We start from the raw sequence: 26534 nt of genomic DNA, 5'->3' as shown, positions 1-26534 counted from the left end.
ATTTTTAAAGTAATGGAGTCTTAAGTAATATAAATCACAAAGATGCTTCAGATAAGGCAAAGGGCATTGTTGGTTGGAACAACACTTTATGTTCTTCCAGTCTGCTGGGTTATATTGAGGCTAGAACGTACAACAAAAAAATCAACCCATATATTGAAATACTGATGCAAATCTCTTCTCATTCTTTTGTATCTAGGGGGACTCCTATGAATCTAAACTTAAAAACAGGTAGAGGCTATGGAACATCCTCTTCAGGTATTAATAATCATAATAATATTTATTTTACCCATCTGTATTTTGGGGTATTTCAAACTTCTTGCACAGGCTTTTTGCTGAAGTCCCTGGCATGAATGGCTGGGCTAGCTAAAAATATTGCTTACTCAGACAACCCTCAAAAAAGAGAATCTTCTTTAAAGCAAGAGTGGGCTCCATGCAGTGAGTTTCTTAAAGATTAGTGACTGGCTGGGGAGAATTGATGGCCCAACATGTGTTGGAGGGACAGCCAGCTGGTAATTGATCACCTGGAAATGCCAGGCAGCCAGGTTGTAATTGCTGTTTTAAACTGAAAATGGAAAAAAAGACCATCTGTGTGTAACATAGCATCTGTTCAGGACAGGATGTTACTTGAGAATTAATGCTTGGGGCTGGTTTCTACTATCCTTGCTTGCACTGAGTGTTGCCTCACTGCATGAATAGGCTTACTGAGATCAGTGGGGCTACTTGCAGTGTAAGATATTAATCACCAGGAGTAAGGGCAGAAGACTCTGGCCCTTGACCATTAACTAATCAGTTGGCTGGAATCAGCCCTCAGTACCTCCTTCAGTTTTATATTTTACATCATATGTTGGGTTTAAAATATCTCTTCAATATGTCCTCTCCCCTTATACCCCTCTTTTCCTTTCTGTATGTGAAACTCTCTTTTTGCAATCCCTGCTTTCCCTTTTCCCAGTCCCTTTGTGGTGATTATCTTCCCTCTGGCTGAGGAGACTTGAGGAGATGTAGTTGCCGCCAAAGTCCTTTTCTTCTTGCAAAGTGCTGAGCACCAGGGACTCCTATTGGCTCCAGTGGATTGTTGGCCTGTTGTAAAATCAAGCCCAAAGCTAACATTAAAAGTAGACCTGTCTGCATCTGTTGTGGGGGGAGGGGGATTGCACTGAATGATCTTGAGAAAAGTTAATATTCTTCTGAGCTAAATCTCATAGCTGCCTAAATGGCTTATTTGGTTCATCTACAGTGCTGGTATTTTGGAGGTCTTTTTTTCTTTGCCTCCCAGCTCTCCAGGTTTAGTAGCTATAACACCAAGGCCATCTATTCACAAGTCACTGAAAGTTTTTTTTTGTTTTTTTTGTTTTTTTTTACTACAAAGTTAGATCTGGTTACATTTAGAAAATGGCAAATGCAGAGCTGATGTTAAATTCATAGCAGATAATAGCTATTTTAAACTGAATAATTCGCTCATCAAATTGGTGGATTAGAAGCATTGCATTAAAAGCAGTAACAACTTCTCTCTCTTTAAAGCCAAGTTGCAGCCCAAAGGTATTGATCTAGATGCCACAGGGAATATAAATGGATTGCCTGTAATAGAAGTGGATTTAGATTCGTTTGAAGACAAACCATGGAGGAAACCAGGTGGGGCCTCAAAGTTTCTTGTGGTAAATATTTTCTGCAGTTCTGTTTTATATTTTTTCATGCATAGTTTCTGTCAAAGTGTTGCTGCCCTGGGGGATGGAGGGAGAAATCCAACAACCCTTACTGCTCAACCTCTGACTCCTCTTCTGAGGCCTGGTCTACACTATGGGGGGGGGGGGGGGGTGTCAAACTAAGGTACGCGACTTCAGCTACGCGAATAGCGTAGCTGAAGTTGAACTACCTTAGTTCGAATTTCCTACCTGTCCAGATGCCGTGGGATCGAACTCCGCGGCTCCCCCGTGGACTCCACCACCGCCATTCGCGGTGGTGGAGTTCCGGAGTCGACGGGAGCACGTTCGGAGTTCGAACGATCGCGTCTAAATTAGACTAGATTAGATTAGACGCTTTAGTTAGAACTCCGAGAAGTCGAACTCTCCGCGTCGACCCGGCGGGTAAGTATGGACCTACCCTGAGCAATTAGTGATGCTAACTAGAGTTACTGAGCCATGTGCCAATTTCAGCAGTGATCAGAAGAAATTGGGCTAGACTTGTATTCTGTTTCTTACTTTTCTAAAGAAAAGTAGCTGGTCTTTATATTAACCTCTGTTTCCTAAAACATGAGACTCTGGTAGCCGTATAATAGCATTTGGCCAAATCCTGAAGTCAGTTGGACTTTTTGTTATTATCTTCAGTGGGATCAGGATTTGGCTGTAGGTGAGAGGTGGTCTCTTGATGCACAGCCACTGGCATGCTTTAGCCCATCATGGCTAAACTCAAGGACACCCCTTGTGCAGCCTTGTCATTGGTGCTTCTTTGGAATGTCAGCACTTGAGTTGGGAAGTACCAGGTGCATGAAGGAGCATGGGGATAGATAGTTTGTTCTTAGCAAGTTAGCATTCAACCACATAATTCCCATTGTTGTCAGTGGGAGTTGGGGCATAATCAATGTATATCATTAAGGAAAGCAATCATACTCAGTTCTTGACAGGAACATCTCTAATGTGAGTTGATGTATCAAAAAAGCCACCAAACAACCCAGTAAGGAAAATAACTTGATTTACACATTGGAAGGAAATATTGGTTGTTTCCTTCCAGTGTGCAACAGGGCAAGAGTCTCTGAGTCAGAAGACGGGTTCTGCTCCAGGGTCTGCCACTGGCTAACTGTGTGACCCTGGGCGAGTTACTCTCCATGCCTCAGCTTGTGTCTCTGTATTATGTGGATAATGATACTCACCTTTGTAGAACGCTGAGATCTATAGATAAAAATTGCTGTGTAACATGCTAAGATTAAAATATGGGAAGTTTCTTTTGGTTTTGTATTGGGGAGTTTTCTACATCAAAGTGACTCTTATGTACAAACTATAAAATACTTGAAGTGAAGTCTTTCTATTTTTCAGCCGTGTTTCATACAAAATAACTAAAAGCCAGAGAGATCCGAACACTTATTACAGCAGCCATGCAAAATTGACATGAAAATCTATCAGTCTTGGCATATAATCCACTCACTTGCTCCTTCGTATAATGGCGGGGAGCTAATATTTTACTTGCCCTTCAAAAATATGGTTGTGCTGTGTGAGTAGTGTTTTTGGAAGGCGGCATATGGGATATGTTTGATACATTTCACCCACCTGAGATGAAGAGCAGTAGGAGACACAGTGGAAAATTCAAATCACTGTGTTACTTTTTTCAAAGTATTGATCAGTAGGCACTTTGTGATGAATGGATGTTGGTGTAGATGTAAATAGAAAATTTATCCTTTTCTTCTGCAGGGGATTTGACTACAAAGTGAAAGAGAGACTAGGAAGAGAAGAAGTTAGGAAAGAACAGAATTAGAGCAGTGATACCAGTAAAGTTCAGAGATACGCGCGTGGGGATCATTATTGTCCTGCTGACCCATCTCTGGACCAGGAATGATCCACATAGTCCTAAAATAATATTGATTTGAAGTATGAATTGAGGTAAAATTAAAGCACAAGCTCGGCCCATATTCTTTGTGCTACTTCAGTAGCCTCTTCCTTGGCAGCCTTCTGGGCTATGTCCTAGACAGTAAGATCAGTCAGCAAAATAGTCTCTCCTTAATAAGCCCTTAAATTATCACCAATGTCATAGTGGGTTAATGCACATTGAGAGACCTCCGTTCAAATCCTAGTTGGGATCACAACTGAACAATAAGTCTGTGTGATTTAAGCCGTGTTATAAAGGTTGCAGTTTAGCACATTGGGCAGGCCCTGGTGTAGAGAATCTCTAATCAGAACAGCAAAGAGCAGTCCAGCTCAGAATAGAAAAGCATTGGCAGAGCAAAGGTGGAAAAAATCTGTGCCACTGACCGTTAGTTTTCATCAGCACTATACTTCTCCATAAAATTATGAAAGGACTAATACAGGATTCCACTATGAAAAACTAAATTGCTGAAGGAACTGTCTGTGAATTCACATAAGTTATCTCTCTTACAGTATCCTGAATTTGTGTTGAACTTTGCATCCAAAGAGTCCCAGAGCACTTCATATTTTGGCCCCTACTAAGACGTACCCACCACTTAGGAGGAATGCAACAGTTTTGAAACTCTCACACCAACACTATACAAAGTTCAGAACAGAAAGTGAAGAACAACCCCATGTCTAATTCTCTATTGGAAATTTTAAATTCTCCATGTAAGCACTTCAGGAGCAATTTGAGAGTGCACGTGTTCTCTGAGTCGCTCTGTTGATTTGTGGCTTAATTTTCAGGTGCTGACCTTTCTGATTACTTTAATTATGGATTCAATGAAGAAACATGGAAAGCTTACTGTGAGAAACAGCGAAGGCTTCAGCTTGGACTGGATCCCTCTCCACCTATCAGCAGTGAGAATAAGATCACAGTAAGTAACCTGCTATCCAGTGTGTGGGTGCAGCATAAAAGCCTGCTCATTTTGTGGGCACATAAGTGCAAGTCTAAAAATGGAAGCTGGTTTAGCAATGTGATCCTGGAATGTTAGCTGTCAAGAATGATGGACCTGGACATTTTTTTTAGTGGAGGTGACCATTTTAACTCTTCCCTCAGCTAATAAATTGTTCTCTTGCCTGGTTGAATGACGCACTCCAACAAACATGGAGATTGTCGACATGATGGCAAATAAAAATCCCCTGGGATGGTGAGACTTAGGTGTATTCCCAAAGAAGGCTGTGCCCTCGAGATTGTCTGGCTGTGGAGCTGGGCTGGTAACACTGCCAAAGCCCTCAAGTTGATGGATCCTGTGTGTGTGTGAATTTAGTGCTGGTGAGAGGTGTAGAGTTGACTTAAGTCTGATCTGAGGAGCCAGCTGTGATGCGAGGGGCATTGTTTCCCTGGCCTGTTCGCTTCTTGGCATCTCTGCTGAGACTTTGCCAGTTTTGTTGTCACTTCTTGTGATGTGGACTCCTGTCCACCATGGCCACCAAACTCATTTCACATGGGCCACCGAATGGCCCTCAGATGGTAACAGCTTTTGGTCACTTGGCAGGATTTGAATGGGTGAGCTAGAGGGAAAAGCCTCCATATCCAATTTCCAGTTCCCTGAGTTAAGGACTGGAAAAGGAGGACCACGGTCAGGTTAGGTATATCTTGGGGCTTCTAATGGGAATTAAAAATGGGGACAGTAGGCCAAGAGTGGAAAAGGCATTCAACTTGCAAAACTGTGAAATTGGCTGAAGATTGGATCTTTATTTTGCGTGAACCTTGTCGTCCAGTTGGATCATTGCAGATGAATGTTCTGCTTTGCTCCTCACTGGAGCCTCTTTCTCCTACGAAGAGCAGATCTTCATGACTTATAACTCAGCTGGTAACCAAAGACAGAAATCTTTTTTTTTTTTTTTTTTTTAATTCTTTAGGTTCAGCAAGGAAGGACAGGAAATGCAGAGAAAGAACCAGAGAACAACATAATCAAAACAGAATTCAAAACGGACTTTGTGGCTCTGATAGGAGGGCGGATGAAGGCTGGGCCTCCACCTAATAGGTAAGGGAGTCTATGGAAACTGCACTGGAGTTCTCTATTTGAATGTATTAAATAATGGGACAAGTGATATCCTGCTATTTCTTTGTCTGAGTCTCTTATGGACCCCAAACAAGGCGGCGACTTTTAAACTATATTGGGTGTTACCCTGAAAGTCAATAGTTATCACCTTTCCCAATGACACTGCTGTGTAGTTAAGGAACCCCCCCCTCCCCCAGTTCCATTTCCCTACCCTGTTGGTGTTCCCACTGTTGCACTGTGTGAGTAGGTAGGCCTGGTGCCATGCTGCATGATCCCAGCCTTACAAAGGGGAGCTTTGCAGAGGAGGCTAAGACAAGGAAGTCTTCCTGCTATGGAGCTTCCCCTTGTTGGGCTGCTGGTTCTTCCAAAGCCTGGTCCAACTCCCATTGAAGTCAATAAATCATTCCGTTGCCTTTAACCAGAGCTGGCTCAGGCCTTGGTAAGGGCCAAGAGGAGCTACTTGGTATTTGAACTGCCTGCTCTGCAGGTAGCATGAGTTATATATGCTATCAGTTGGATGTCAGTTTGGTGTTTTTTCCCTTGACTGTAAATGGTTCAAAGCCTAGACAAAATAAAATTGCTTTTAGTAATTCTAACTGGAAACCTGTACTGGACAACAGTCACCTTCCTGACAATATGGCTGATTATTTTTTATAAGGCGCTTTGGGAAACCTGGTTACAGGAAACCAAAGCTGATTTTTCTTTTTTAAAACTCCCATGTTTTGCACACCTCTGCTGATCATACCTAGGAACCAGTCCTGCACCTGTGTCTCACTCTTTTCAGTGGAGAGTTTGAGTAGAATGAGAAGAGAGGATCTCTGGGTTAGCTCTGAATTATTCAGAGCTGTATTAAATTAATTATTCTGGATTAAAAAAGAACTTTAAAGTTCCAATTTATTCATTTCTGTCTAAGCAGTTAGGTTTTTTTGCATTTCACACTTTCTCGACAGAGAAATCAGACTGATCAGCTTTACTTTCCAGCTCTCGCATGTGATGCTATTCTTTCTAAAGTCTGTGCAAATCCAACCTGCTCCTACTGAAATTAATGAAAACTTTTCTTTCCTTATTGGGCTTTGTAAAGTTTCTTTTTCTTTAAGAAAATACATTCTAGCCCTAACGCATTTAGCAGCGTCCAATTTAACATGGAATCAATATTGGCTTTATCTAGAGATTAACCTGAATTAAAATCAATGTGTTTAAATACCTTTGGTGCTATAGACACAGCACGTCTCTCTGTTGGCACTAAGATACATTGCCATGAAATTGGACATCTGTTGTGCTACTGTATCTCAACAATCAGCAGGTTGTGTTTGCAAAGTCTTGTTTCCAATGACAATGGAAATGGGAAGGACAGTAAATTTCACTAGTTTTCTGTTTAGCTCTGGCCCTTCCGTAACTTGCTTGTCTCACAGTAGAAGATGTAAGGTGTGATCCTACTTCTCTGTGGTTGGATTGCAGCAGAAGCTGACTATGGCAGTGCTGTTTGCAATGGTTTTGTCAGGCAAAAGGTGCAGAAGTCACAACCTGAGGGGGTGGGGAGAATGCAAAAGTTAATGGGATCCCATTATTTGGAATCAAGTATCCTTTATTGTTAGTTAAAATACTGTGAACTCTTTTTAGTAAATGACTTCAACAGTTAAACGCCCATGTGGCTTTCCAGTAGAGCCAGACTGAAATTTCCTGGTGGAGTTTCACTCAGTAAGGGGCAGGCCAGAATGGCCCAGACCTGGGTTTATGTCCTAACATCAGCTACTGTCACAAAAGTCATGGCAAATTCACAGCTTTCAGGAGGAGGGGGACTCTGCATCTTTTAAAGGATCAGACCCTTCATGAGCTGCTGTCTCTGCACAAGAAACTCTAATCTGTCTATTCAGATAGAGAGTCCCAACTGCCTTGTCCCTGGGTCTTTATTACTGAGAATATTTTCATAAACCTAGAATGTTTGATTCCTTTAACTCCTCCTGCTTCTCATTCACAAGCAAATCCTGTGCTTGTGACATCACAGCTGTGGAAATAGTTGTCCCCAGTATAGGATTTTGAATAAGCAACAGGAGGATACAAATTCTTGAGAAACAAAGATCCTGATCTAGCTAGGGTAATCAACAGCAGAATCTGGTCCCCTGTTTATATGCAAACACCCTTTATTAATATAAGGCCCTGTCTTGCTCCCAGTGAAGCCAGTGGTAAAACTTTAACTGACTTCTTTGAGAGGAGGACTGGGCCTAGGGATAGAGAGGCAAAAAATGTGTCTTACAGTTAGAATTGTAACCAAAGAGAGTGCTTAGTTTAGAGTGATGGTCCATGAGGGTTAGCATGGATCCGTCATGAAATGGTGCAAATTTTGGGCTGTCTCTGGTCTGAGGTCCTCAAGTGCTGTGCACTCTCCACTCCTACTAGATCTGTTTGCAAGGGCATTGGGCCTGATCCTGCAACCTGTACTCACTTGAGTAGTCTTACTGAAGTGTAGGTGAGTGACAGTTTTCAGGGTCTGAACCTGAGAGATGTTCAACACCCCCCTTCTCCCTCTGAAGCCGGTAGAGTATTCCACATCTCAGGATCAAGCACTAAGTGGTGTCTAAAGAGACCTAACTCACTACCTGCAGCCAGAGCTCAAGTTGTGCACATGCAGCAAAGGATTCCCCACCCTTCTACTGTGTTTCCCTGTCAGTTGGAGCTCTGACTGGAGTGATTTGCTGTGGATGGAAAAGAATGTACTTGGCCTTTTTGCTTTAGGTCTCCCAGCATGAGAGAGCGCTCTCTGTTGGGGGGGAAAAGAAAAACTGTTACTTCTAATTTCTGTGCTGAACCTGAGAAGATATATCTACTTTGTACCAGGAAGCTGGGTGGGACAATTGATGTGATTGGTGGACAGGCAGGCACTATTAGGAGGGTAGAAGGAAGACGCCGCGATAAACACGCCTCTGAGGAAAATCCCATTCAGGTAAACAGCTTCAAGCTGTCTTCAAACATTTGATATCCCGTGCACTTTCAGATGAACCTTGAGCAATTGTCTGCACTTTCCTGACTGTCTACTTCTGTAAAACATGGGGTTTTGTTTTAAAAGAACACTGTCAAGATTGCAAAATAAATCACCAATCATAACATATGCACAAACCAGTGCCCCCATAGCGGGTGGAATGAGAACTCAACTGTATCAGCCTTACACTGCTAATCGAAACTCTCTCTCTCTTCCCCCTCTCCCTTCCCCGGTGAAGTTCCTAGATGGATTTGTTAGTGTTTTTTCCCCTTTTTTTAAAGCCATACCTTGTTACTAGTGTGTTCTCCTATTAAACCTGAAAGAATTGTAACAATCCAATTTACTTTCACTGTTAATTGCTCTCATTTACCTTTTTACATTTTTCTCATGTTGGACAGTAAAACTAGTCTGGTCATTTTCTCTAACCTAGTGCTGTTGTGTGGGGGTTTCCAACACTGCAAAAATGACAAAATTTCAAAATAACATTCATGTCAGTTATTATCAGACATTCTTCACCCTGCAGAGTCTAAGTGTTGGGACTGCACAACTTGATGTCTTTAAAAGGGACAAAAAAATTAAGTTACAAACTGTGGGCCTGTTCTCATCTCACTTCAGTGTAACTCCATTGACTTCAGTGGTGTCATTCCATATACAACCTAATGCCCATAGTCTGCTGGGATTCTCAGCAGACAGAAGGTAGGGGTTTTCAGAGTCCCCAGAACCTTCTGACCAGAACAATTCTTTTCTAACTGCCCCCTCCAGCCCAAAAAACTAGTGTGCATGAGCCCCAAAAATCTTCTTTTATAAAGTAACAATGTTGGGAAAGTGCAAACAAACCTTTTACTAAGGGTAGGCCCCAGTGGTGCATCAAGGCTAAATCTGCTTAGTAAATTATTTTTTATTCTTCCCCATACCGAGTGCTGGTGTCTGCATATCCAAATCATTTTGGTGTATGCTATAACTGAACTTTACAATAGTGGCAATGTGAACATAAACGGCCAAATTCTCTTGCCAATTAGACTGGTGTGACTCCAGCAGTGCTCTGTTAATTTTGATGGTGGGTTTACACTGATGCAACTAGGAGCAGAATTTGACCCCATGTTGTATTTATGAAGAAAGCAAATTGGATGTACTTCAAAAACAAATTTTGGAACAAAATTGTCTGTTTAATAAGAGAGCATATCACCACTCGAATGGGGCTGCTCTTATTTTGAGGGCTGTGATGTGGGGCCTGATCTCAAGAGTGACTGTGCCCAGCCGCTCTTGGGATCAGGTTTTTGGCTCGTCCTAAGGGTATTAAGTGCAAGTGACCCATTCAGTCATAATTCTGTGCATCCCTTGGGGAGGGGTATCTCGCATAGGAGTAGATTTGTAGCTAACTTGGACTCTACACTTGTCTTGTTCATGCTTGCAAAGATGTTTGTTGACAGGGCATTTCCTTGCATGCTGAGCTTGTGACATCTCCCCTGTAGTGTGTCTAAAAGGCTGAGACTGTCCCCGACTTCCTCCCTCCCTGTAATGTTGGGGTGCTTGGGTTCTGTGGCACATGCCCCTTTTGCCAGCACTAGGAGGCACTGATTGCAGGTTCCAAGGGGTAAAATACCATCTTCTATTTTCTGTCTGTCTTTGTTTTAAAGGTTCTTGGAGATCATGGAAATAAGCCACAACCCCCACAGCAGCCCCAGCAACCATCACAGCCCCAGCAGCCACCTCAGCAACAGCCGTTTGTACCACCAGCAGGTCCCCCACCTCCCCCAATTGCTGGGCCACCCCCACCACACTTTCTCCACCCTCCCCCTCCAGTTACTTCTGTCCCACCTCCTCTGCATCCTCCAGGTAGGTGTTTGCTTGGTGTGTTAATCTGGGTGTGTTAAGTTCAGGTACCTGAGGCTTGGGGAAATCAAAGGAATCTTTAGTATAATTAAGAAATGTTAAGGGACAGTTGAGCAGCCATGTATCAGATCACTGAGATAACTCAGATAGCTGGGGAACCTCTCCTTCCCCCCCCCCCCCCCCCCCCCCCCCCCCCGGCTTTGGATATATATGCCTTCAAACTCTTCAGGGCTGCTGTTCCCTTTGAATGGCTCTGTGTTTTGTTGCAGTCGCTGATGTCACTTGGATACCATGGTGCTTGGCCTCTTACATATGGATAAGTAGACTAGCAATTTCTCTTAATCTTTGAAGGAAGGTAGGAACATAGGAATTGCCTCACTGGATCAGACTAGTGTGCTATCTAGATGCCCCAGGATCCTGTCTGACAGATACTTCAGAGGAGAGTGAGACACCCTGTAATGGACAGTTCTGGAATAATCTGCTTAGAGGAGAAATTTCTTCCTTACTCAGGTTGGTTGGTGGTTAGTGTGTGCCCTGAAGTCTGAAGGTTCATATCCCTTCTACATGTGTATCCTATACATTTTATCATACCTCGTGTCACTGTGGGATATTACTTGTATAAACATCTGAGAGTGTAAGCAGGTATTAGAGTTCTGCCCATTTTATTTTTCACTTTTAAGACAATAGTGTGAATGTGTGTGCAAATGAGGGGCCTCCCATGGACTCCTGGCAAGCTGTCAGTGTCCCTCAGTGTTGCCAAGTTTGTGCTCCCTTACAGATATTGAGAAGGTAGGCATGGTGCAGAGTGCACTCAGCACTTAAGAAGACACACTTAACTTAAAAATTGCATCTCCCAGAACGCTTTTTACCTACGGTGATTATAATGCCTAGGAGGCTAGAACCTGATGAGATGGAGGGAAGGAGCCTCTATTTTGGTCTGGGTATCCCCCCCCCCCCTTTATGTCTTTGGCACTATTTTGCATATAATCAGTTTCTCTTTCTCCTGCACAGCTAGTCACCTTCTTCTGATGTTTGTATGGATCTTATACAATAGCAACAGGGGGAGAGAAATTTTAACAACAAAAGGAAAAAGTGCTTGTAAAGCCACTCAGCAGGGGGACTCAAGTATTTGTAGACCTGAAACTATTAAATTTATTTTTAGAGTGACTAGATTTCAAGTGGATGGTGGTTCCTTGTATAACAAATGTTGTTGTGATGAATGGGTGTATGCTTCACACCTAACTTTAGAGTGGGTCTGATTAGATAGAGGGATTGCATTGTGTTCCTGAGGGAAGAGCATTGTCTAGTGGTAAGAGCAGGGCTCTGAGGGTCAGGAGTCTCAGGTTCTGCTGCCATTTCTGCTACTTGATGCACTGTGTGACACACCTTACTGGAGATAACCTATGTGAATTGGGGTTAGATTAGTATTTATTTTCTAGAGAGGAACCAAAATCCTCTCTTTAAAAACATCTGGTTCTGTAAAATGTGTTGATTCAGGTCCAGAGATTAGATTAGAATATTTACTCTGAATGGAGAGTTTGTCATTCATTTATCTTTGACCTAGTGTTGCATGAGTCAGTGTCTCAGGTGAAAGTTAATTAGTCCTTAAACTCTGGTGCTAAAACCACTGTTAGACTCAGGACTGCTGTTGTTTTACATGTATATCGGTCATTGATGTCAAGTGGAGTTTTGGATCAGCCTGTTAGAAAAATGTGCAGCCAAATACCAAGATGGCTTGCTTGTTCATGGGCATTTGCCTGCTGACAATCCAGGACATGCACAGGGTCAGAATCCTATTGATTCCTTTTTCTAACTAAGCAGCATCAGCAATGTCCTGAAACACCTTTTTCCATTTACTACAAACAAGGCAGTGCCTCTTCCACTCAATCAACCTCACCATGGCGATCAGTGCCTTTATTACTGGTGGGCTGGAATACTGAAGTGAAGGCCACACTTTGGACTTTACCTCGTCCAGGATGCAGCAGCTAGTCTCCTGCCTGGAAGAGGTCAGCAAGAGCATATCATACTAATGCTTCTCTCTTCGCTGGCTTCCTTTTCTGAAGATCCCGAATAAATATGCTTTCAGGGGATCTAATCCATGGAGAACATTATTGCATTGTCTGAGTGATGGATGAAATAATAGCCTCCTTGGTCTTTACTGCCTCATTTTATGATGGCTACGGGGGGGAGGGGAGGGAGAGAAGTGAACAGTTTTTACTGTATATTCTGTTTACTGAAATATACCTGGCCTCAAACAAACTTCTTGAAGTGGGTACTACTAAACCAGGCTCATTAGCTTGTGGTAACAAAATAATGTTAATTTCTTGTTGTTCTCACTAAGTTTTTCTTATTTCCATAGGCTTGCCACCACCAGGTCCCATTCCAGGTAGGCTTTTGATTTGCTTTTAACAGTGGCAGTGAGTCAGAATAGTCCTATCTGAGCACTGTGTGGCTGCATCTTACCTTGAGGTCAATCAGACTTAGGCTAACATAAGCACTGATAAGCAGTGCAATCTCAAACTTCTTCAACTGTTTAACTTATAGAGCACAATAATGATCCATTGGGCCATTTAAAACAATCATTTTATCTTGGAAGAATAATCCAGAAAGCAGCTTTGGTTGGCAGAGGACATCATGAAAGCTTCTTGGTTAAATTTCAGAAGACCTAACTTGTGCCATCATGGGATCTCACATAGTGATGAGTCTTCTGCCAAATCAAAGTGCTTCACGTAAGATTTCAGAGAGAGCATGAGAACAAGGGGGCAACAATGGCTGTTTTCACTGGAAGTTTTCTTTCCCATGACATACAGTAGAGTTGGTGAACGTTAACAAACCAAATGTAACAAATAAGCTTGAGCCCAAGCTGGAACAGCCCTAAACTTTGAAGAGCTTCAAATCCTGATTGGAACTTCTCATCTGAATGTAAACAATATTGCAGAATGGATTCTTTTTGTTATCGAGTGGACCCTGCTCATAGTGGGCTTGATCTAGGGAAATGCCACCTCTAGCAAAGCAGAGTACAAATCCCGACCTACTTCTGGGCACTGCTGTTGGGAGTTGCAATTCTGGTTCCATCTAGATTAAAGTTGTGATGGGCTGGAGGGGAAAGAAAAGGCTTTAGCTACAGTGGAAGCTTCATATATCGTAATTGGACTGAAAACAGTAATGCGTGGAAAATACCCTGTCACAATTTTTGCTTCTTTGGTAATTAGAGGAAGGTGCATGACACACTAATAAGTATCAGTGCTTTCTCTCAACAATAGCAACTGTGCTAGAGGAATGAGTTTCACAAATGTTACAACTTTCTCTAGTCATATTATCTACAGATTAAAAATCTTTCAAAAATAGGGAAGGGGGGAATTTTGATGACTGAGTGTCAGAATAACTTAAGAAAACACATTCTTTTAAAACAACGAAAACAAACGTTTACACTGGAACAAACTAGTAGTTCACTTAGCATGATGTCCTTGCCATAGGTAATGGCTTAACCAAGAATTTCTTGGTTGTTTGAAACTGGTAAAATTTTCAAAATCACCTAAGTCTCATTTTCAAAAGTGATTTAGCCACTTTGAAAGTCAATTGGATTTAGAAGCCTAGGTACGCAAGTCACTTTTAGACAGTGGAAAGAGATCATGTGGGGGACTTCTAACATCCATTTAACTGTCTAGTTTGTGCTCTGCCCTACTATGGTTTCTGCCTTCTACAGTGTAGTTATGGTCAGAAAAGTGATTTTTCCCAAAAGAGTACAGTAGGCTTCCATGTTGCATGTCACATTAAATCACTGTACAGATAGAACCATCACTCTATTTACAGTCAGCCCTAGGGATTTCAACCTGGGATCTGAGAGCCAAGCCTTCAGTCCTCCATGGCACTGCACAGGGTTAATGTAGGGGGAAATTTTCACTCTGTACTTGAGTTGATATTTTGTTGATGATGTGCAAGCCGGAATAGAGTCTGGCTCTTTTTTCTTTAGCTGTGCTGTCTCTGTAGGGCAAATAGGAGTAAAAAGCAGTAGAGGTTCAATGGTAAGGGCATATGGCTCTGAATACACTCGGGTGTGAGTTTGTGGAATAACAAGGTGCCATTTCAACATAACTGTTCAGAGTAGAACTGTGCTTTAATTGCCTAATTTCTGGGGGAGTCTAGCCCCACACCATAAGCCTGCTGCGACCTCATCTTGACACTCTGCTTTTATTTATAGGGCTGTTCCCTCCACCTCTGGCTCCTCCACCAGCTCTCCTCATTCCAACACTTGATGGGTAAGGCAGAAGCTTTCTTTGAGTAAATAATTTTCCATCCTGGTTTTACACAGCCAGGTGCAGCTAGACAGTAGAATGGAATTACTCTGAGTGGGAGGCATAGGAGGGAAATAGGAGCTATCCTGTTTCTTTCACAGTTTTAAGAAACACGAAGAATCTTTAAGAAGTGCTAAGAATCAAGGTAGCTTAAGGAGCAGGATGTGGGGATACTGTAACTAGGTGTGCTACGTAGTAGGGGACCCATCAGCATGGCCACATGGTATCGGGGAACGCTAGGTTTGTGTTTAGAATATTTGTAGAGTAACTTACAACCTGCATCTGATTTGGAAGGGGAGCATGAATTGCCAGGTTTACAGTGAACTCTTGCTCCAAGGCTTTAATCTGTTGCAACATACTTCGCCCTTGGTTTGTCAGTTTACTGGTATCTTGCCATGTCACACACGTACTAGGAGTATGTTCGCAACCAGTATTCAGAATTGTATTGTTGCTTTCACTGTGTTCTTAATAATACCATTTTGCATTTCCCTGGCAGTTTCCATCCAAGGATCTTAGAGCACTTTGCTACTGTGAATTTATTTCTTACGAAGCATTATTAGCCTCATGCAGATTGGGGAGGACGACGGAGGACTAATGCTCGTGGAGGCAAAGGGTCTTGCCCAAGGACACAGAACAGGCTCATGGCAGAGCCAGGAATATAACTTAAATTGCCAGGCTCCCAGTCCACCACACCACGTCTTGCCTCAGGGAACCATCTGTGAGGTGAAAGGATGTGACCTCTGGTCATCTTGCATGACTAAAGTTACCAGATTGCCGTACACGCCCCCCCCCCCCCCCAAAAAAAAAACAAAAACAAAACAGAGGTTGGAGATCCTTGCATGAAAAATGCTATGGAGGGCAAAATGTGATTGTTTAAGTGTAGCATAACACATGGCTTTATAGCTATTAAAGAAAATCTTTATCATGTCATTCAAATCGCCTTCCCCAAAGGATCTCTGTCTGCCACCATCCGCTAGAGATGAACTAACTCGTTCCTATATTACATGAATTTACACAATGTTTTGCCCAAAACATGAGTGAACCTAAGTAGAACCTTTCCTTAGACTCTGATAAGCTTTCCTAACTTCTAATTTCTAGCACGATCTTCTGTTTTTACACTGCCTCTGGCCTTTTCAAGACTGACCATTTTCCTGAATTTTGGTATGGCCACTACAGGGCATCATTGCAAAGAGGAAGGAGGATCTGTGACTAGAGGGAGGGGAGACTGTCGGGGCTTCTGGCCAGAGCCAGTCCCTCCCTTTTGGTCTCCATCCTCTCAGCAAGACCTTCCACTCTGTCCTGCCTCTCCCTGCTGCCAGATCTCACATCCAGCCTCAACCCGGGGCCATGGAGGGAAACTACAGCAGCCAGGAGTGGAAACTTGTTGGCCTGGAGACCAGGCAGGTGTGAAGAACCCAGCTTGGATTTCAGGAGTTGAACAGAAGCAAGGGGATTAGGAGGAGACTTGTGGCATCTGGGGGGTGGGGAGGGGTCCTGTCTTAATCTCTCCATTGAGTTAACAGTAAGTGTATTGCAGGTTCTTGCTCTGTGTGCTAAGCTGATGGCAGGTAACTGATGTTAGTAACTGGTGTCCTTGTGTTCTCTCCAAAGCCAACCTGCCGGCTACAATAACAGGCAGCCTCCACCATTTGGATACAACTCTGCAGGTGAGCACGGAAGCCACAGGATGGTGGAACTGACTGGGCATGGGGCTGGCCAGAGGATTGTTGGTAACTTGCCCTTGTGCTAGGCTGACCTATGCCTCTGTCACTGTGACCTTTGAAGCTGTGTCTGCGCTCCAGACAGCCCAGTCGCTGACAGTGGGTGTTGGTAATGAGCCTAGCAGTAAATGTTCTAGACAGTCTTAGATCAACTGCACTCTCTGAAGTGACTCTGACCCAGGTGATGCTTGTAATTAAGTAGCTCTCATTCCTGTATCAGCTGCTCTCAGTACCCAACTCCCATGTCAGCAACAGAGAAGCTTCCTAGTGCAGCCATGGGTCCCTGTGCCCCTAGTCGTGATCCTGGCTTTTTCTAGGGAAGAACGTGCCCCCAGCCAAATTTCAGACTTTTCCTGCATGAGTCTTTGAATGTCCCTCTCCCATCCCTGCTGTATCTTCCCTCCTTGCTACATGTACACACCCTGCCTATGCACACACACAAGCATCTGTCTCCTTAAGTCTCCTGATGGAAGAGGCAGTAACAGTGTTTCAGTAGATTTCCTTCCCCACTACAACTCTACCCGTGCTGCCCACGTCCTTTCTTGTTTCTTTAGTAATCAGCTGGCTCCTGCCCTGGGTTAGCGGCACTTGTAAGTGGTGCCTATCCCATCTATCAGGCAGGATTGCATGCACTGACACCTTCCTCCCCTCCTTGGGGGAGAGGGAGGTAGGGACTGCAGAGCATGGGCATGAGGCATCCTGAGAAACTGCAGCCTTCTAATCTAGTATTCCCTCAAATAAACATCCCAGCAGCAGCCTGTACCATCTCAGGCTGTGACCTTGATGGCCCTTTACAATGAAGCAGGACAATGGCAGGTCGATACTTGAATATGACACCTCCAGGGAGGTTGGTGGTGGTCTGGGATTCACTAGGTGTCACTCTTCCCTTTGCCAGCACTGAGACCTCTGCATGATATTTCAAGGCATTTCTTAATTCAATATCTGATAGAGCAAGAACCTGGGATTTACCTGCTGCAGGCACCAGCCCTAACCCTGCAAGGGGTCAGGGGCCAGACCTCTTGCTCTCTGAGTTAACAGAGCTGGCTAGGAATCTTGAAGACCAAACCATAGACTCTGCTGGCTGATCAAAAAGAGAGAAACTGCCAGGGCTTCTCAGGATCCTTTGTCTCGTCCTCCTGCTCAGAGGATGCTGGCTGGGGAAGGAAGAAATGATGGGGCTTTCTGGGGGAGGACCAGTAACATGGCCAAGTGGGCAGCTGTGATCCACAGAGGGCAGGTGTCAGCAGCTCCTAATTGAATATCCTTAATCAGTGCCTGGAGTGATTGCAACAACATCTGCCTCTTTCTGGCCTAGGATGATGCTTAAAACTCATTAGAATATCATACATGAATATGCAAGGGGGAAATCGGGGGCTCATGGGTAAAGAGGTGGGGGTTGGGTTAGTGGTTATTCAAAGGGAATAGTCTCACTTCCTGATCCAGCAGTACCACTAACTAGAGCACCTACATGTTACTGGGTGAGTCCCAATCCCAGACCTGACCTAGGCCAAACCTGCTTAGGTTGCAGGATCTGACGAAATTGCTGCCCGATGTGGCCTGGTTGCAGGGTGCAGAGAAGCATGTCTTCTTTCCCCGCCGGGTCAGCACTAACCCTTCAGACAAGTGAAGGTTCTGCTCTCTCTCTGCAGATTCTGGTTTCATCAGCTACCCTCCTATTTCCACGTCTCACGCGCCCTGGGTGACGACAGTGGATAAGGGCACGAGCAGCTCCAGCAGCAGCCACTGGGAGTACTCCGGCTCAAGGCGTGAGAGAGAGAGGGAGCGGGAAAGGGAAAGGGAGAGAGACAGAGACCGGACTCCAACTACCAGTGAATACAACAAGTAAGCACGGTAGTCCACATGACACTGCAATGGCCTCCCAGGGAGGGGGCTAGGCTCTGCCAGATGAGAGCATGGAAGTTATTACCACACTTACAGTTGTCTTGTTGAAGGACTCGGTGCTCACATGTCACTACCAAGTCCTGCTGGGAAGTGACAGCACTGATCAATAGCTAGAGCACAAGAACAAGCGATAGGACACCTGGGTTTTCTCGGCTGTTGACTTGTTATGCAACCACATAATCTCCATGCCTCAGTTTCTCTGCTTGTAATAGGGCTAATGACCAATTATATATCCACCTTTTGTGTAAGGCACTTTGGTCTCTGGCTGACAAGTTCTATACAAATGCTGCTATTCTGTAGTTTCAAGATGACAGTTGAAAAACTAAATGTAACAATTTTGATGGGAAACTGCCCCCTTTTGCTGAGCCCCATGGTCTGAAAGCTTGTGGGATAAGGAGCATTGTTCACCGTGAACATGCCATGCAGTGTAAACCCTTAATGACAATGGGCATTTCTCTGGAGAAAGCCACCTTGCTGGGAATTAAGTGTGATTTAAGGGGACAGTAGCCGTGAGAGAGCTCAGCGGAGAAGGCTGCAAACCGGGGAGACAGGAAAGAGTAGACGGTTGCTGTTCTTTCAATGCAGTTGCTTTGCACTCTCCACCGTAGGGCTCTTGTGATGTTACTGTTGTCACAAGCACTGTTGATATTTTTACAAGCGTCACACCCAGCAATGCCAGGAGTTGCTGAAAACATCACCAAAATATATGTATATTCCTGGCAAAGGGTGCTGCTTGCTTTGGCAACTTCCAGGCCACTGAGCTGAGCAAACAAGGCAGTTTTCTTGTAACAGAGAGCTTTTTAAAAAGGCTTCAGGCATTTTGGAAGGTGATCAGGCAGGGAAGCAATGAGGATGTTAACATACTGGGATTTGTAAGGCTCCTGTAATTCTGGGGACATGAATCATGTGATCTGCTTAGCACTCCAGGCACCGTGCTAGCATTTTTAGTTGCTGTAGAGTATGTTGGCATCTAGAAGCTTAAATTGTATTCACCAGGTAGGGCAAGTCACAGTAATCAGTCAAACCTTTTTGAGGCGATAGTTCCCAGATGATACCTCTGTCTTTGATTCCGTCTGATTTTCTTCTTTAACTTGTTTCCGTAGGTTACAAAACAGCATTTCAGGCTTTTTCCCAAATGTTTCCTTCTTGTTTCCAACTATGGGACTGGGGATCTTTTTGGGGTTTAGTATTCAGTGTTTTTATGGGGAAGGGGAGTTATAAGACAGGCGTAGGGGAGAAGAGAGTGGGAATTGCAAAATGTCTGCATTTTGGATATGCAGTTTTATATAGAAGAGGGTGAGATGTTTAGACTGGAGAAAGGGTGCAGACCATAAGCTCATGTGGTCTCTGTGTGCATCGTACCGTTTTCTTAGGCACATGTATGTGTGTGTTTATATATGTGTGTAAATAAATAAAAATAGACTCAAGCAAAGTGATGTAAAAGTAGCCTGAACAAGAGTACTGCAGTGTACAGTCCTGCACTAGCGGAATGCAGAGATACAAGGACTATGTTTCTGGGCCACTTTGGTCATTTCTTTCTAGTTTATGGAAAATGTAGCGCAAGACTGAACAATGGTGAGAGGGCGCGTCACAAATGTGTTCCAGAAAGACCACCTGGGCAAAGGCCAGGTTCTCTGCCACACACCCACGTATAAGAATACTCCTTAGACTCTTTTACATCCTTATAGAAACTCTAAACCATTCTCTTTAGTTGAGATCTCATACACCTTGTGTAGGAGGGGTTGGTGTGTGTTGTGGGAGGGCTATGGATGGGAATAGGCAACGATTATTTCTATGTTTATTATTACAGATATTTGCATTAAAGTTGCATGAATGTTTGTTGAAACGTGTGTGTTGATCTGAACTCCAGTGTTGCTTCTGAGCTACGATAAGCAAGAAACGCTAAGCTCATGGACTTGTGAGGGTTTTTCTTTTTAAATATCTGTTCTGATTGTGCTAATAGAGAATTCCAGTCTAAATCAACATTGCACTTTGCCAAGCGGTGATGTTTCCCTTGGAGGGATGGGGGGTCTGCATATAGATCAGGTTGTGAGTAGATGAGGCCCTCGAGCCCCTGGGATTTCACAGGCTCCATGAACATAGCTCATAATGTATTAGAGGGCAGGCTCAAGTGCTAATGAGTAGCATATTCCCCCCTCGGTCTAGCAGCTCCCCATGCCTCACTGTACGCTTGTCTCTCCCCCAAAGTGATGACGAGCGATACCGCTACTACAGTCGAGAGCGAAGCTATGATTTTGAGCGGGATTATCGCAGGAGTAGAGATCGGAGCAGAGAGCGGGAGGATCGTCACCGGGAGCGCCGACACAGAGAGAAGGAGGAGAGCAGTAAACATAAGTCTTCAAGACGGTAAGATTCCTCGTTGGTGGAGCGGGCCCTTTAAGTGGGTGTGGATCTTGGCACAGGACAGAGGCTGGAATATCCACAGCAAACCTGACCTCTAGTCCATTCTGGCATTGCCTATGCCTGTGGCATTGTCCAATATCTGATGCTTCAGAGGAAGGCAAAATCCCCATAAGTAATGCATCTGGCCAGCGATTCAGAGCCATCCTTGGTAGGGGAAGGCTTCCTTTGTATTACTGTGTATTCATTTTGTACATTCTAGAAGAGCAAGGCTAGCTCTGGGGATCTGGCAAGGTGCCATCTGTAGGTCCCCCACATTGGTTCCCAGCAGGGATATTGCTGGTCATGGACTCTGCACCAGTAGACTCGCTTTCCATGAAAAGAAAATGTCAGATTAAAATAGGAAGGAAAAACTCAGCTGTGCTCTACTGGAACAATGGACCTGTCCACTCCAAGGGGTGTGCACAGGATGGAGGGTTCAATCCACTGGTCTGAACTTCACTCCTGGAGCAGGGCGGTAGTGTGGTGCAGGGCTATGGCACTGGCTTAGCAGTCAGGAGATCTGGGTGGTGGTCCCATCTCTGCTGGTGAGTGATACTGCCTGAGTCACTATCTCCCTCAGGGTGTCCCCCACCCCCAGTAAAATGGAGCTAGTGATGCTCTGATAAAGAGATCACTCATGGAGCAGATCAGGGTGTTTGTGAATCTCCACTCCTTCAGAGCAAAATGTAAACTACTACTTGAACCAATCTTCCCAAAATAGCACTCCCATCAACAAAATAGCAAGCCTAAAATCCAGCCTCTGACTTCTGAATTAATACGCTTCAGAATTCTGGGAGCTGCTCAGATACCACAGCGATGGGCATCTTGTTAACAATATAGGTAGATGTTTAGATCTAAGGGCATGTCTAGACTACAATTTTAAGTTGACCTATGTTATGTCGACTCACAGCCTTACTGTGGTGGTTCATGTTCACACTGCCCTCCTAGTGTTGGTGGTGCACGTCCTCTCCAGGAGCCCTTCCACTGACTTAAGAGGGGCAGTGTGGGGGGCTGAGAGCCCAGGCTCTTGGCTCTGCGGCTTCCCCCCACAAGGGCTTTTGGCTCCCTGCTCCCTGCCAGGAGCACGTCAACCACCCGGGTTCCCAGCTGCAGCCCCTCACCTGCCCAAGGGTGACAGTTGAGCTGTAAGCGACAATTGTCAAGAATGACAGCCAACAGCTGATGTAAGTAACTGACAGTGTCTCTATATGGATACTGCGTCATCCTAACTACACCGACAGAAGCCCTAGATCACTCGTGGAGGAGGAGTTATGTCGATGTAGTAGGGCACTTACATTGGAGGGAGCAAGGCTGCAGTACGTACACTGACATAATTACGTTGATGTAAGCTGCCTTATGTCAACCTAACTATAGTGTAGACCAACCAGGCCTTAGCATTTCAGGCTGGTTCTCTGGAGGAGGGGAAAAAATGCTTTCTCTTCATGTAATTGATGTATCAGAAAAACCTTCTCCCTGAAGACTGGAGGTAAAATGCTGTTCTGATCTTTCAGGATGCACATTAATTTCTCCAAGAGGTACTGACTGCTCTCTTGGTGTAAAGGAAGGGTTAGAATCTCACAAGAAGGTGGTAACCACAGTGAAAACCAAATTGAAAACAAATGGAAGCTGGTGCTAGATAAATAACAATACTCCTGATACCCAAGAGATTTGATGTTGTAGTAGAAATACAGCAAATCGCTTGGCTGTACAAGCAGCGTGGACTCCGTTGAAATGATGCCAAAAGCTATTAGAGTGCTTAGATAGGGAATTAGGATACAGAATGCCAGCTGGAAATGAAATGCTGGGATAGATTTTCCTCTTGCTCTCTTTAAAAGCAAGCACTCCCTTGTTTGAGCAGCCCAGAGTGCTTGGATGAGAATTGTTTGTTCCACTGAGTAAATGGTGAAATCCACGTAGAGTGTTTTTAAAGGTGGCTTTGAATTACAATTGCATTTTGGAGCCTAGAGCTTGAGGTGATCATGCTGGTAAGATCTGACGTAATTTGGGACTCACGCAGTGGGAGAAGGGGCTGCAGTGCAATTTTCAACCTGCTTTAGGTTAGATTTAAGTCTGAAGAAAATCTGTCATGTTTACAAATGAAGCCCCCATTTCAAATGTTCAAGACCTTTGAGACGAAGGATGGTTGTGTGGTCAGAGCGCAGGGTTGAAAACAAGCAGAAGTAAGTTCAGTTCCTGGCTCTGCCATTGATGTGTTGGGTGACTGGCTAGGAGATATCATCTGTCTCCCAGAGTGCTGGGAGGCTTATCTCCCTGTGCAGGAAATGCTGTGAGATCCCTGAGGGAAGGTATTAAGTTATCAACATGCCAAGAGTGGTTTCTTTTTATGATAATAGAACCATGATTAAAGCAAGTTAGAAACTGACTTGCAGCCTTGGGATTTTTACACAGGACCTCAGTGTTCAGCAAGAGGTGCACCTTCACCACTGGGCTTGGGAATGCCACTTGTAATAAGAATGTGCTCACATGCTCTGCGTGAAGGTATCCATGTGCTAAACTCCATTTACACTCCCCTGGGAGCTACTCATCTGCACTTTGTCCCCTACACAACCCTGCTGCATTGGTTTGTCCATTCTTAACCTGCAGAGCAACTGCAGTGATCATTTTCTCTTTTGAAAAACAAAACCTGGCAGAGAAACCTTCACATATTTGGGAAGCAGGAAAGAACCTTCCCACCTAGTCCTGTGGCCTGAGACCTAGGATGGGGAAAGTTCAGTCCTGGGCCAACACCTGGCTTATTAGCGGTAGAATTGGACTGTTTTGTCCAGTTAGGAAGCCAGCAGTTCTCTGCCAGTAGGATCAGTCTTTCCTTTCCAGCCTGGGTAAGTCCCAAGAGATTTGGCGTAGAAAAACTAGTGTAGGTAAATTTTCAACAGTGTCTCAAATTTATTCTTGTCCTCTTCCTCATCACCCCCTACACAGCCTGCATTCCCTCCACTCCACATATTATTGGAGCCCGGCTTTTACAGGTGGAGGAATACCAAAAATAGTCCTAGTAAACGCCACAAACTGTTCCTACAACAGCCTCTGTCAAATATGTGGCATGTACAGACTACATAATGGTGCACCATGGCAGAAAGGATTTATCAGCATCCAGTTGGGCCAACCTGCATAACTCCCTCATGGTTTTGACATTCAAGAGTAACAAGCGCATCCCAAAGGAGTGCTGATAAAACCTTTCTGTGGCATCACATTCTCTGTATATGTGATCTCTATCACATTTATTCTAGGTCAAACATGTCATCCTTGTCGGCACCTTTTTTCATAGGTACAATTGAACTTCCATGGCAGTTGGCCGGGCTGACACTTGATTCTGGTTTCTCTACCCCTTTCCCCTCATTACAGTAAGCAGCATGAAAGTGAAGAGGGTGAAAGCCACCGGCGCCACAAGCACAAAAAGAACAAGCGCAGCAAAGAGGAGAAGGAGGCCAGTGATGACGGCGTCGCAGAGGGAGATGAACAAAATGCTAAGGAGTAACAGCTCCCAGCTGTCCTTTAGAAGGGACTTGCTCCTTTGCAAGCAGCATGGCATCTAACTTTATTTTCCAAGGGAAGCAGAGATGACTCTGGTGGCCAAGTATTGAAATGCAATGTGACAGCTCATGCGTTAAGGCTTAACACACAGTTAAACTTGGATACGAGACGAAGTATGGCAGTAATAGTATATGCAGCACCGAGCTACTCTTCTTGTAAAGGACCCTAGAAGAACTTCATTGTATCAGATCCTATGGTTTCTGATGAAAGACAGCTTCAGCTGAAACTAATGTATTTAGGTGATAGGGTTTTTTTGCGCAACCATGATTCCTTTTTTTAAAATGTAGGACAGTAACTGCAACTTGAACTCTATTGTCCAAAGAAAAGTGTGATTTTAGGTCCTCTGTGAGCCAGCTTAGAATCTGGTGTCTGTTAGTGAAAGACTCATCCCCAGATCCATTTCTTTATAGCTATGAAAGTATCTCTCATTTGTCCGTGGCAGGATTGGCAGCATGTGGAAAGGAACTACTTTACAGGTGTGTCATTTGAACCTGCTTTGGTCTAATGGCTTTTAAAAGGTAGGGCATTCAGAGACGTCAAACTCAGCTTTTTTTTTTTTTAAACCCATTGAAAATGTAGTTCTACTTACATGTTATACCTGTCAATGGAAAGTCACATTCCGTGGAAGACTGTGGTGAGAGCATGAGTTTCTTTTTTAATTAGGTTGGATTTTTTTTTTGGTAACAATTGAGATAAATAATCTAACACCTTAAGGAACATGAAGCCCCAGCCAGCAGTTTGACATTGTTGGGTTTACTTATATTCAGCATCACTAAACACCTGTGAATGCATTTCACTCTGCCTCCTCCCTATAGATCTCAGAATAATGCCATCAAATTCCATGCTCTGTTTGATTTAGGGTTTTTGGGGTTTTTTTAAACAGAAATTTCTCAGTGGAAGGTGGGGGTTTGTTGTGTATACCTGGTTCTTAAACAGAATACTGCACTTGTTTGTGTGAATCCACAAGTATCTCATTTTAAATATCTTCCACTTCTATGAATTGATATTTAAAAATGTCTTAAATCCTTCCCCAAAATAAGATGGTTCTGAAGTTTTACATGATTTTTTGTACTGTAGTCATGCAAGTCTGAGTGTTGTGTGAAGCTTACAACCTTTGAAACTTGAGCCCGTACAGCATGATATTAATTTGTATGCTATGACACTGCATTTGATGGGTCATTAACTACAAAACCTGTGGGAAGCAGAATAAAGCAATTTTTTTTTGTAAATGTGGGTTTTAAAAACTTTTTCCATTATCTTGAAGCAACAGAATCATATGCAGTGCATACTGAAGGCAGAGGGGAAAAACAAAACCCCAGACTACGCTTAAATGTATTTCCTCCCTTGTCAGTACTCTGTGCAGCCATGCCTCAATTTTAACAGAACAATTTGGCTCTGGTGATGAGATCTATGGAGTATTTCATGTTACCATTTAGGAGTCAAACCAGGTCAGTAATGATTAGCTTTTGTGGTGACATCTGTCTAGTTCTTAATGTACAAGAGGCCAGGTTGGCAGAGCACCCAGCACTTGGAGTTCAGGCATACTGTGGAAAGCAGTGCAAGGATCACTTTGTACTAGCACTGCTCTGGCTCTAGAGCGAAAGCTTCATTTTTCGGAGAGGAAAGGTGTCCTTACTATGATTTGGGGGGGAGGTCATACCAAGAACACTTGCTTATAGCAAGGAGGGTGTAAAAGGTATTCAACATGTACCCAATATATAAAAATGTAGGGCTGTCAAGCGGTTTAAAAAAAATGAATCGCACTGTTAAACAATAGAATACCATTTATTTAAATATTTTTGTGGATGTTTTCTACATTTTCAAATATTGATTTCAGTTACAACACAGAATACAGTGTACAGTGCTCACTTTTTATTTTTGATTACAAGTATTTGCACTGTCAAAAAAAAGCAACAGTATTTTTAAATTCACCTAACAAGTACTGTAGTGCAATCTCTTTATCATGAAAGTTGAATTTACAAATGTAGAATTATGTACAAAAAAACCCCTGCACTCAGAAATAACAATGTAAAATTTTAGAGCCTGCAAGTCCACTCAGTCCTACTTCTTGTTCAGCCAGTCGCTTAGACACACACATTTGGTTACGTTTGCAGGAGATAATGCCTGCTTCTCACTTTCAGGTAACACTAAACAAGAACAGGTGTTCTCATGGCACTGTTGTCACAAGATATTTACATGCCAGATGCGCTAAAGATTCATATGTCCCTTCATGC

The 26534-nt window shown here is 43.8% G+C and overlaps 1 protein-coding gene across 3 annotated transcripts in view; it reads left to right on the top strand.

Annotated features, from left to right (window-relative positions):
* Positions 1-25529, top strand: part of LOC123377419 (pre-mRNA 3'-end-processing factor FIP1-like) — a 32759-nt gene extending 7230 nt beyond the window's left edge. For all 3 annotated transcript variants that reach the window (XM_045030320.1, XM_045030319.1, XM_045030321.1), the window contains 12 exons: positions 197-255; positions 1519-1629; positions 4356-4486; positions 5475-5599; positions 8453-8558; positions 10232-10430; positions 12787-12813; positions 14629-14686; positions 16334-16389; positions 18093-18285; positions 20554-20712; positions 24112-25529. In XM_045030320.1, coding sequence (XP_044886255.1) covers positions 197-255; positions 1519-1629; positions 4356-4486; positions 5475-5599; positions 8453-8558; positions 10232-10430; positions 12787-12813; positions 14629-14686; positions 16334-16389; positions 18093-18285; positions 20554-20712; positions 24112-24244 — 1357 coding nt within the window. In that variant the 3' untranslated portion in view covers positions 24245-25529. The remainder of the gene's footprint in view (positions 1-196; positions 256-1518; positions 1630-4355; positions 4487-5474; positions 5600-8452; positions 8559-10231; positions 10431-12786; positions 12814-14628; positions 14687-16333; positions 16390-18092; positions 18286-20553; positions 20713-24111) is intronic.
* The last annotated feature ends 1005 nt before the right edge of the window (positions 25530-26534 follow it).

This window comes from Mauremys mutica, chromosome 9 (genome assembly GCF_020497125.1).
Source record: "Mauremys mutica isolate MM-2020 ecotype Southern chromosome 9, ASM2049712v1, whole genome shotgun sequence".
NCBI lineage: Eukaryota > Metazoa > Chordata > Testudines > Geoemydidae > Mauremys > Mauremys mutica.
Note: the sequence above shows the minus strand (reverse complement) of the source record. Positions and strands in the feature narration are given on the sequence as shown.